This window comes from Schistocerca gregaria, chromosome 3 (genome assembly GCF_023897955.1).
Source record: "Schistocerca gregaria isolate iqSchGreg1 chromosome 3, iqSchGreg1.2, whole genome shotgun sequence".
Classification (NCBI taxonomy): domain Eukaryota; kingdom Metazoa; phylum Arthropoda; class Insecta; order Orthoptera; family Acrididae; genus Schistocerca; species Schistocerca gregaria.
The window spans coordinates 260620733-260633154 of record NC_064922.1 but is presented as its reverse complement, the minus strand read 5'-3'; the positions used below and the strand labels follow the sequence as shown (position 1 = coordinate 260633154).

Genomic DNA, 12422 nt, shown 5'->3' with positions numbered 1-12422 from the left:
CTTTCCCTTTCCCTTTCCCTTTCCCTGAAAGCTGGTGGGATTGGGGTCGCTCGACCCCAGGTATGGATGCCCTTGCCAGTGAATAGGTTCAAGTACATAAGCATTTGATGGCACATTCTGTGTTTCTGCAAGATGCTTGAATATTTTCGTAAAGTTACTGAATGAGGTATCTCATTTTTATTATTTTGACAGAAACTTAAAAATCCTGATCATACTCGGGCGACATAAGGAGAGACCTTTAAAAAAAAAAAAAAAAAAAAAAAAAAAAAATAATCTGTTTGTATCCATTTCAGCACTGACAGTTACACACAGCGAATAAACTCTGATGCCACATTTGATCACATCCCAGATGAATTTGATCAGGTTCAGATCTGGTGAAGTAGGAGGCCAGCACATCAACTGGAACTCGTCACTGTGTTTCTTGAACCACACCATCACACTCTCAGTCTTGTGACATTGTGCATTATCTTGTTGAAAAACATGTTATTGGCATCAGGAAACATGATTGTCGTGAAGGGGTATACATGATCTGCAGGCAGTGTACGATATTCGTTGGTCATCAGTGTGCCTTGCACAAGCTCCACTGGACCCATGGATGCCAAGGTGAATGTTGCCCAGAATATAATGGAGACACCACCAGCTTGTCTCCATCTCACAGTACATGTGCCAAGGATTTGTTCCTCTGGAAGGCCGTGGATTCGCACCTTCCCGTCTGCATGATGAAGATCGTATCGGGAGTCATCAGACCATGCAACACTCTGCCACTGTGCCAACATCCAGTGCTGACGGTCACATGCCCATTTCTGTTGTAGTTGTCGATGTCATGGTATTAACAGTGGCACATACATGGGTTCTCAGCTGTTGAGGCCCGTCGTTTGGAGTGTTCGGTGCATCATGTGTTCGTATGATGTTAGTTTGGCCGCAGTTTGCTGACTAAACTGTTTTACTTGTCCGCTCAGCCTATGATATTTGTCATCTTTAATGAGGGGTGTCCACCCAACCTCCATGTCTTTTGGATGTGGTTTTGCCTTGGTTTCGCCACATGTTGAAGACACTATCACAGCACTCCTTCAACACCCAACAGTTTGAACAGTTTCTGAAATGCTCACGCCAAGCTTCCGGGCCATCACAATCTACCCTCATGTAAACTTGGATAGATTGTGGGTCTTCCGGACAGCAAGCTGTGTGTGTGTGTGTGTGTGTGTGTGTGTGTGTGTGTGTGTGTGTGTGTGTGTGTGTGTGTGTGGTGTGTGTGTGTGTGTGTGTGTTGTGTTGTGTGTTGTGAGTGTGTGTGTGTGTGTTGTGTTGTGAGTGTGTGTGTGTGTGTTGTGTTGTGAGTGTGTGTGTGTGTGTTGTGTTGTGAGTGTGTGTGTGTGTTGTGTTGTGAGTGTGTGTGTGTGTTGTGTTGTGAGTGTGTGTGTGTGTTGTGTTGTGAGTGTGTGTGTGTGTGTGTGTTGTGTTGTGTGTGTGTGTGTGTTGTGTTGTGAGTGTGTGTGTTGTGTTGTGTTGTGAGTGTGTGTGTTGTGTTGTGTTGTGAGTGTGTGTGTTGTGTTGTGAGTGTGTGTGTGTTGTGTTGTGAGTGTGTGTGTTGTGTTGTGAGTGTGTGTGTTGTGTTGTGTTGCGTTGTGTTGTGAGTGTGTGTTGCGTTGTGTTGTGAGTGTGTGTTGTGAGTGTGTGTTGTGTTGTGTTGTGAGTGTGTGTTGTGTTGTGTTGTGTTGTGAGTGTGTGTTGTGTTGTGTTGTGTTGTGAGTGTGTGTTGTGTTGTGTTGTGAGTGTGTGTTGTGTTGTGTTGTGTTGTGAGTGTGTGTTGTGTTGTGTTGTGTTGTGAGTGTGTGTTGTGTTGTGAGTGTGTGTTGTGTTGTGTTGTGTTGTGAGTGTGTGTTGTGTTGTGTTGTGTTGTGAGTGTTGTGTTGTGAGTGTGTGTTGTGTTGTGTTGTGAGTGTGTGTTGTGTTGTGTTGTGTTGTGAGTGTGTGTTGTGTTGTGTTGTGTTGTGTTGTGTTGAGTGAGTGAGTGAGTGTTGTGTTGTGTTGTGTTGTGTTGTGTTGAGTGAGTGTTGTGTTGTGTTGAGTGAGTGTTGTGTTGTGTTGTGTTGTGTTGTGTTGTGTTGTGTTGTGTTGTGTTGTGTTGTGTTGTGTGAGTGAGTGAGTGAGTGTGTGTGTGTTGTGTGAGTGAGTGAGTGAGTGTGTGTGTGTTGTGTGAGTGAGTGAGTGTGTGTGTGTGTGTGTGTGTTTGTGTGTGTGAGAGAGAGAGACACTAGCAGTCGTTCCTCACCCAGTGAGGCTCCTACCTCCTGGACGGTTTTTATGTCAATAGGTCGGTGGTCCTAATGTTTGGCTGATCAGTGCATGTTTGGCCGCTAGAGAGCATCTGGTAGCCTTGCTGTTGTGTTTTGGTTGAGGTTGCTGTCACTAAATATTGTCTTCACTGTGTGCAGCTTTGAATACTTGAAAACAAAATGCATACTTTTAGACTCTCTCCTATATTATTGTTTAGGCAGTGCTTTCAAAAAAGTAATATTATAGTGATCCTGAATTTGACATTGATTTAGCAGCTCACAAAGTGGAGAGGAATGTGATGTTACCTCTTTAGAGACTGAAAGTACCAACAGTTCATCAGTTGAGTGACCAGTGTTCGCCAGTGGTACGAGATAAGTACATACACTGTGCACCAGCCAGATCCTCCAAAATTTATGTTCAAGGGAAACCGTTGTGAAATACATGTTAGACTTCATAGCTACACAGAAACTAAAAAATGACTTTCAGTTCCAAGATATTTAAGTCAGACGGTGCAGGAGTATACTCAGGATTTTATTGTTGGTGATCTTAAAAATTTTTTTAACTCATAATTTTGAGCTTTCAAAGCCACCTTTATATGTCTATATGAAATGTCATTAATTGTAGGAAATTAATTGATAAAAAAATTTTATTTTGAACATGATTTGGAAAAAAAGTTGTCAAGGGGTTAACTGTAAGTGTGGTTGTTTATTTTATATTCATGAGAATAATGCATAAATTTGATAGCTTTGTAACTTTAGTTGGCATCTTTGAGAGCCCTGGAGTTTTTACTCTTACATTCAGGTGTATTTGTTCTTTATATTTATTGCCAGTATTATAGTCAGTTTCAGATGACATGCAAAGTAGGTGTAACATGCTAGAAGCAGAAAGCAGTGCAGACTGTAAATATGATTAATAAAGTAGTAGTTTCAGATGAACTGTTATATACCTAGCAAAAATACACTAATTATTTTTGCATTAATTTTGCATCATTGCCCACTGTTAAAAGTGGAGTTTTACTGTGTTCTGTTTTCTCACAATCATGGAGAGATGAATGGGAAAATTCTTGTGAAGTAGAAAATAAATTAAAAGTTTTTTATTTCATAAACTGTTTGAGAGACTGAATTATGAGTCCATAAATTAATGTTGTTACTATAAGGTATAATGTTGTTAAATAATTTTTTTTCTTGTCAAATATCAGCTTTCTCAGTAAATAAGGAAGGTTATTTACATTATTTACAACCATTAGAATACTTGTAGTACAAATAAAAGCTTTTTCTGTTCATATCATTGTTGTCACTATGTAACTATCTTTTAATTTTTTTTCATAGGCTCTCGAGGAGACGCGGCCAGTAGTAATCGGAAAACTGAAACTACCCAGAGACAAACAGCTTGATAAAGATGTCCCAGATAAGATCTCACTTTTCTTAAGTGATGATCAATTGAAGCTTCTGCACAAGAAGTTGCTAATTCCATTAGGTGTTTGTTAGCGCACTAAGCACAAAGTACTTACATGGAAGTAAACTGAGCTTTATTGCTTTCTGTAAATAAGATTTTTAAATTGATTGTGGCCTCTATCAATTTAATAACTTAACTTATTTATTTAAACTAGCATTTATTGCAAAAGTTCAACAAGTGGAAGTATAAAGTATGAAACTTTATTGAAAATAGATTAATCTATTAAAGTGAGTTGTGACAAGGATACCAGAAAACTCAGGAGTACTGCATTTCAGTAGTAGAATGAGAGAACATGTTGTGGGAAGTTGGCAGGTGGAAAGGTTGTAGTGGGAGAACAGGTCAGCTAGAATACATATTTAACACTGTTGCCTGTGATACAGTATCTTTCTACTTTGTGTTTCAATGACTACAACTTTTTTCTTCTCTTTGTGAAACTGTTCAGAATGGTTTTAAAAAATATGGAGTCCAGAAAGCAATAACAGCACTATGAGGAGGACATTGCTGCTCACCATATGGAGGAGCTGTTGAGGCGCGTATGGACATCATGAAAAATCCTGTTAATATTTAAGCTTTTGGAGTGAAAAGTCCTTCGTCTGAAAAAGGACACACACATGGCCACAACTCACACACACATGGCCACTGTGTGTGTGTGTGTGTGTGTGTGTGTGTGTGTGTGTGTGTGTGTGTGTGTGTGTGTGTCCTATTTTGGAAGACTTACTTCTTTGTTTGAAAGCTTAGATACTTAGCAGTCTCTTTCATTGTGCCTGTCTGTGATTGAATGATTCCTCTATATGGTGAGTAGTAATCTGTCCTTTACGTATTGTTGTTCCGAGTGGTTTCATTTACTTAACTCCTTATATTCCTATTTTCCTTGTGGAAACTCAGGATTGTGTATTTTTAACTGTAGTTTTTTAACATTATTTGGATGTGACACATTAATTTTTGTCTGTTGTTTTTATAAGTGAAATCAAATGTTTGAAGATTATGTAGTAGTGTACAAAGAATTAATTGGAGATATTTTCATTCAGGGCTGAGGATGGGAAGAGAATTTCAGGAATTGATTCCACTTAGCAATTACTGTGATGGTAAAGATTATAGTACATAGCAAAAAGTTAATTTTATTACATCTTTTGTTTGCTTACTATGCTACACATTTTATAAAGATCATTACCTCTGCTCTTATCTGAAGTCTTTCACAGGCATAAAAATTAGTAAAATATTTTTACAAATTTGTATTGCTCATTGTTTCATTGAGCTGCAGACTATGAATATTTATGGTTTCAGAATTTAAGAACGGAATACCTAATCTTCTGTGTCAAAATCTATATATGAATATTTTTAAAGATGTCTTTATAATATAGTGTTTTTCACCAAGGGAAGCACATTGGAGGAAAACTGCAAAAAAAAAAACACACTGATCAACAGAAGTGTAAATATTTTCAACTGTTTTCCACTTTTATAGAGAAATTTTGAGAAGTGAAACATGTCAGTATTGAGCAATATTAATATTTCACATTTAATCAAACAATGGAAAATCCAGGATGGATTTCACATTTAATGTATATTTCAGTAGTTGACTTGCTTTTTCAGGAGGAGTGGAGGGAGGTATCTGTCTTTGAGAAATTAATTTGGTTTGTTTTTGTCAGACATGAAGTACTTCTGGTTCCTCATGAAAAACAGAGGTCAGACTATGAAGAATTTGTGTGTGATCATAACTAGAAACTTACAATTTCTAAACAGTTGCATTTAAGATGCAACAGGTGATATTATTATTAACAACTCTGTTCATGTACATATTTGTGAATAATTCAGATACCTGTTTCATGCTAAAAACTGATAAGTCATGAAGGAAAGACTAGTGAAATAAATAAAGGGCTAAATGCAAATTGGGAAATAGGTTTAATAATTTTTTTCTGGTGTAGAACAATCTCTACAGTGCAGGTATAGAATTTGGTATTTGTCAACACTAGATTTTTGTGAAACGCATGTAAGAGGAGAAGTAGCATTTTTGGGTACTTAAGTTAATGCCAGTAGAAAGAAAATTGTAAATGATATTTGAGCAACATTGGTGGTACACAGTTGTTTGCAGACCATCATCAATATACTATAGCTCACAGTAAGTTTTTGCTTAGAAATGTGATATTTGGTGCTTCAGAGGCTAATACAAAGTAGAACCAGTCAGTCAGTATTCTTACTTGTTCTCTTTTCTCTCATATTTTCATTTTGTCACACTGCTCATATTGTATCTCAAATAATTCCAGAATGGAATGCAGTTCTTCCAGGTGGAGGTGAGCTTCTGCAATGTTCACCACATGCTTACACACAATAATATTGACATCTTAACTTGCTGCATGAGATAAATAAGATGGCTATTTGTAACAGTCTTTTGCAGGAAACAGGCCACATAATTTTACATGTAGTTTCCTTGGTTGTGGAAGTTACTTGATGGGCACTGTGTGACAGTGATAAATTGTAACTTGGGAAACTGGTCACATGAGTGCTCTATGAGTAACATAGGAGGCTCACTGAAACTGTACCAAGAAGAATCAGTTTACTAGATTTCATAATTATACAAAACACTGATTGTTTAAGGTATAGGTTGGACAGAAAAGAAAACTCTTCTGGTATGTGATAACATGTGTTTCTGTTATATTTTTATATTCTGCAGTATTGCTTGTATAATAGAAGATTTTATATAAAAAAAATGTGGTTGGTAACAGAGAATTTATTTAAAACTTTTGTGCCTACCACTAAGATTTAAAGTTCCCTCTTATAAAATTTTGATTATTCCCAGCTTTGGGAAAAATGGTTATTTGTTGAACAATAATTCACCTCTTTCTTCAGTCATATGGAACTGATAGAGCTGTTGTAAATTCTGTAAAATAAGAAAAGGTGCCTCAGACTGTTAAATGTATACATATGCTTATATGATTTTTCCCACAGTATTAATACAGTCAAATAAATATATGCTTGACTAATCATTGTTTATTATTAAATGGATAGCATGATAATTGTATAAAAAGCTTTAAGCAGTAGTCAAATAATAAAACAAATATTTTGCAACACAATTTTATCAATATATAATCAGCACACTACATTCGCACCCCTCAATAGTTCATTGCTGCACTTAGTTTCTGCATATCGTTGTTAAGATAGCAATATCTTGTTACTCAAAAATTGTAAGTTTTGATGCTTAGTTCTTGTACAGAAAAGTGTCACAACCTTGTGGCATTCAAATCTTAAGGAGTGAAATCTAGTATCTCGAAGAATGTTTCCATTTGGAAATTAACTGCACTTTTTCATTGTTGTGCTATTGAAAAATATTGTATGGCATTATTGGCTGGGAAATCCCATTGAGGTTGTTTGGCTGCCTGGTGAAAACCTTTCTGTTTGACTGTGTGACATGTGTAGAGTTCTGCCAATGTAACAATTATTTAGAGTTTTTTGGTGACATAGGTAACACTCTTTGTGTAATTTAACTGTGGAATAGTGTAGGCATTTATATCCAACAAGTTATTAAGTGTTTTAGAGATTAGTTAATGTGTGCAGAAGATTAAAAACACTATCCAAAAAATGGTAAGTACACAAAAATGAAGTATGTTATTTTCAGTAAGAGAACAATCAAGTGCAGGCCTATTGTAAATCAAAATTCACCAACAAAAGTAAGCTTAGCTTAGATTCCATTTGTGGTATTGTTTCTGCGACAAAGCTTAACTTTAGTTTTGCAGACACTAGTGTACCTGTGTAGGAAGACAGCATGATACTACTATAGGACTATAATTATTATACAGAGAGGCCGAGAAGTAGGTATTGTATAAATTTTATAGGCAGTAAGTGAATTTTCTGGCAGATATCAGAGATGGTGAAGGCTACTGGCCTCATGTGATGTGGAAGCAGAGCTTGTGACTTGCAGTGTTGTTCCCAGACCTGATAGAGGTCCTTCGATTTGGAGCTTAGTGGATGTTTTTGACCAAATACTTCATTTACTCTGTGACAGTCTTGGTTGCAGATTTGTGGACCTGCGTTTTCAGGTGAGGAGGTATATAACTCACCTTGGTAGGTCATTGGCGCAGCTACTCAGGTAGAAGAGTATTTCCTGGAGTGCACATTGGGTTTTTTAGGCCAGGTGGTAGTTTGAAGTGCACTGATGAACACTTGACAGTTCATACACAGTTAGGGAATGAGAATGCTTTAAGAGTAAGAACACTTCAAATGACAAAATTTTATCAGTGAATTGTCGAAGTATTCATAACAAAGTTCCCAAATTTACTGCCCTCCAGGAAAGTGCTGACAATCAGATTATTTTTGGAAGTGAGAGCTGGCTAAAACACAAAGTATAAAGCTTTGAAATGTTTAGTGAGTTATGGAATGTTTATCAGAAACACAGTTAGATGCCATTGGAGGGAGTGTGTTCATTACAGTTTTGTCTATTGATGTTGAAACTGTGTTTGTCAGTGAAGTTATCTGGTCATATATGACAGATCTAGATCAAACCATGTTAATTTTTTGATGTTTTCACTGACTGCCTGATTCCACTATGACAGTTCTAAAGTTATTTAAAGTAAGTTTGCAGTCAGTATTGCATAAATACACAGATAAAAATAAAATGTTGTGTGACTAGGGTCACCCGTCAGGTAGACCATTCGCCGGGTGCAAGTCTTTCGATTTGATGCTGCTTCAGGGACTTGTGCATCGATGGGGATGATGATGATGATGATGATGATGATTAGGACAACATAGCACCCAGTCCCTGAGTGGAGAAAATCTCCGACCCAGCCTGGAATCGAACCCGGGCCCTTAGGAGTGACTTTGTCGCGCTGGCCATTCAGCTACCCGGGGCCCGGGGCGGACGATACCCAGGTGATGCAATATTAGATGGAGGTGACTTACTTCAATCTACTGAATATAGACTGGGATGTTTATGGATTCATTGCAGGAGCTATAACAGAAAGTCTTGTCAAGTTGTTTTGAACACATTTTATGAAAACTCTTTAGCAGGTAGTTTCGCAGCCCACACTCAATGAAAGTATCTCAAACTTAGTAGCTTCAAATGTTGATTAGTGATCATGGTATCATAGTGGCTGTGGTTACGAAAGTTAACAAACAATCAAGAAGGCTAGGAGTGTATTTACGGCAAAGACCAGACAAGCAGTTGCCAGCATCTCACTTAGACAATGAATTACAATCACTTAGTTCCATTGCGATGGACATGTAGAAATTTTTGGTAAAATTTAAACAGGTTGAAAGTCGCACTGTGGACAATTATGTACCAAGCCAAGTGGACTAAGGCTGGATAAGTACCATTGTGGTTTAGCAATGAAATCTGGAAAATGCTGAGGAAGGAAAGGCAGTTGCACTCGAATTTCATAGCAATGACAGGCAAAAGCTACTAGAGATTAGTGCGCCTGTGACAATATCCCTGTGCGAAGCATAAAATAACTGCCACTGTCATACCTTGGCAAAGAACCGGAGAAAATTCTGGTCCTATGAAAATACTGCATCAAACCAGTCTCTGGACTGAAGACCACAACAACAACAACATGTAAAACCGTTAAGTGGGTCTATAGCTTCTGTCCAGGCACTTGTTGACCAGTATGGTGTAGCAGTTGAAGATGTCAAAATGGAAGGCGAAGTTTTAAATTTTGCATTTGAGAAAATTTTCATGCAGATAAATTGTACTAACATACTGTCATTTGACCATTGCACAGAGTCCCATATGGATGACATAGTAATAAGTGTCCCTGGCGTAGAGAAACATGTAATAGAGTTGAAAATAAGTCACCAAGTCTGAATAGGGGTCCAGTACAAAGCCCCAAATGACTGGAAACAAGTGCATGTGACTCTTGTATATAAAAGGGTAAAACAACAGACTTGCCAATTACAGAACAAAATCCCTACCATTGGTTTGCTGCAGAATTGTGGAATATATTCTGAGTTTAAATATAATGAATTTCCTAGAGACCAAAAAGTTTATGTTCAGAAATCTGGCAGAAAGCATCGCTCATGTGAAACTCAGCTAGTCCTGTTCTCACATGATATATTACGAATTGTATGTGAAGGGCAACAGGCAGATTCCATATTTCTAGATTGCTGGAAAGCATTTGACATGTTACCCCAATGTAGACTGGTAACGATGTGAGTTCCCAGATATGAGAGTGGCTCAAAGACTTCCTTAATTAACAGAAACCAATATGTTGTCCTCGCCGGCAAGTGTTCATTGGAGACAGAGTAACAACAGGATGGCCCCAGGAAAGTGTGATAGGACCATTGCTGTTTCCTGTATACATATATGATCTGGCAGAAAAGGTGGGCAGCAATATGCAGTTCTTTGCTGTTGATGCTCTCATGCATGGGAAGAAGTTGCAGGTGATTTACTGCAGGATGGTACAAGATGAACTGGACAAAATTTCTTGTTGTCATGAATAGCTGCTGGCTATAAATGTAGAAAAATAAAAGTTAATGAGGATGAGTAGGAAAAAACAAACTTGTAATGTTCAGAATGGAACAGTCACACCATTTAAATATCTGAGTATAACTTACAAAGTGATATGAAATGGAATGAGCATGTAAGGATTCTCTTAGGGAAGGCGAATGGTAGACTTTGGTTTCTTGTGAGAATTTTAGGAAAGTTACGAATGTACTACAGCACAGAAATATGAAGACACAGAAGTAGGTGATCCAAAACCAACAAGAAAACAGGGGAAGGGAAGAAATACATAAGAAACTAGAAAATAAAGAAAAAATTAAAATTTACAGTCAATTGCAGCTGTTGAAAATAAAGTGGTATTAAATAATCAGAATCAAAGGAAAAGGCAAGCTGTACAAGTAAACATTTGGAATAATGTTGGGGAGCCAGAACCTATGAATGAAGAGAACTAAATAACAAGCTAAGAAAGGTACGGCAGATCCTTCTATATGGAAAAGAAATTAAGCCAAATTTTCTAGAATGAAAGGCAAAGAATATAACAACATTGTGGGTATGAGAAGAGGAGAACAAATTGAAGTAAAAAAAGAACCTAGGAAAATGGGTCCACAATGATCACTGAAATTCTGTTGCAAATCAAGGAACAGGAGAATTTGTTCATCCGTATCTGAGAATAACTATAGACAAATATGAATTAGGAACAGAAAATTTATGCTGTTACTCTAGTTCACTGGAAAGGGGGTGGGGGGAGGTAGGAGAAATGAGGGGAAAAATGTAGTCTTTAGTAAAATTTAAAAGTACAATACGTGTGTTACACATGTGTAAAGACATTTCCTTTCAACTTTAGGTGACTGGTTAAACAGCAGTTGGATTAAACAGAGTAAAGAGGACAATAATATTTCAAAGCGGGAAGTGAATGGAGAGAAGAAAGTAATGAACTGCAAGAAAATGTTCATGAAATGTTTAGATCAAACTCCCAAGTTTCCAGCCCATTTTTGCCAAGCATCTGCTTCCAAGCTTGAGTCCAAACCAAATTTTTCACAATTTAATATACTGTACAGTTTTTTAAAAACAGACTGCATTAGCCATAATACTGAACCAATAGCTGGAAAAGACTCGCCTATAAAAGAAATAAGTGTGTCACATTGCTTTATTCTGTCCAAAGAAAGATAAATGTGACTTTGATGGTGCCCCAATGCAGTCATAAGGATTATAAAAATATCTGTACACTGGACCAGTTGCAATTTCTGCACAAAAGAATATGATTTACTGCCTGTAAAATCAGTTATTCCAAGAGATTATCATCCTTTTTATGGAGTTTTCTTTATAAAGAATGTCAAACAAATTACAGAAGAACACAGAACTCTTTAGGACTTTTATTTTTGTGTGAAAAGGCTTTACATTCAAGTTAAACTCATTTGTGTATTTGTATGCTTCGTTCTGTTAGCACCATTGAAAATTTTGTGGATGCTAAAGCCACAAAACTGTGGACCAAAGCAGCCAACAAGACGCCATGCAAGCTTCTGAATAAATGGTGTACCCTATTTTAGCATGGGATGGGCTTGTTTATGATCTGCTAATTGGAGATCATTCGCAGCCATTAATGAACATCATCTTCCCAAACAATGATAGAATTTTTGTGGATGACAATGCACCATGTCACATTATGCAGTGGCAACTGATGCAGGAAAAGTATTGTTTATTTACTGTGGATATGCAAGAAGTGCAGTTAGTGACTGCAACCTAGGCCAGTTTTCCTCGTTTTAAACAGATTCTGGAACGTTACAATTTCACTATTTAGCGATATATTTTTTGGTGAGAAGGAAAAGGACATCTACATGCGAATGTGTTGCATCTTTCATTACAGATTTTTTAGGCAAAGAAATAAGATTGTGACAAAAGTAGAACCTTGCATTTTATTAATGTCATAATTAACATAAAATTGGAAGATAATGTGCAACAGGTACTGTTACTTTAGAGTATGACTCAATGTATCTTCACAGTAATATGACTTGTAACAAGTAAAAATTGTATGTATCAAAGTTTTTTTTAGTTCCATGAGAAAAAAAGGTACACAAGGTGCTGCTATCCTAATGAAGATATCCCCCACCTCCTTTTCCCAAGACCACTTTACTTAATGCTGGTGAACTTCAAAAGGTTATTCAAGTCTGTGCATAAATTTGTCATTAAAAGCAGAAGAAATGCACTCCTATGCATGGAGTGAGGTGAATCTTTATATTATCAGTGTAAGGTACTACATGCTGTT

General features: G+C 37.1%; 1 protein-coding gene across 7 annotated transcripts in view; it reads left to right on the top strand.

Moving 5' to 3' along the window:
* Positions 1 to 6710, top strand: part of LOC126356151 (dynactin subunit 1) — a 152393-nt gene extending 145683 nt beyond the window's left edge. For all 7 annotated transcript variants that reach the window (XM_050006894.1, XM_050006896.1, XM_050006890.1 and 4 more), the window contains one exon: positions 3606 to 6710. In XM_050006894.1, coding sequence (XP_049862851.1) covers positions 3606 to 3764 — 159 coding nt within the window. In that variant the 3' untranslated portion in view covers positions 3765 to 6710. The remainder of the gene's footprint in view (positions 1 to 3605) is intronic.
* The last annotated feature ends 5712 nt before the right edge of the window (positions 6711 to 12422 follow it).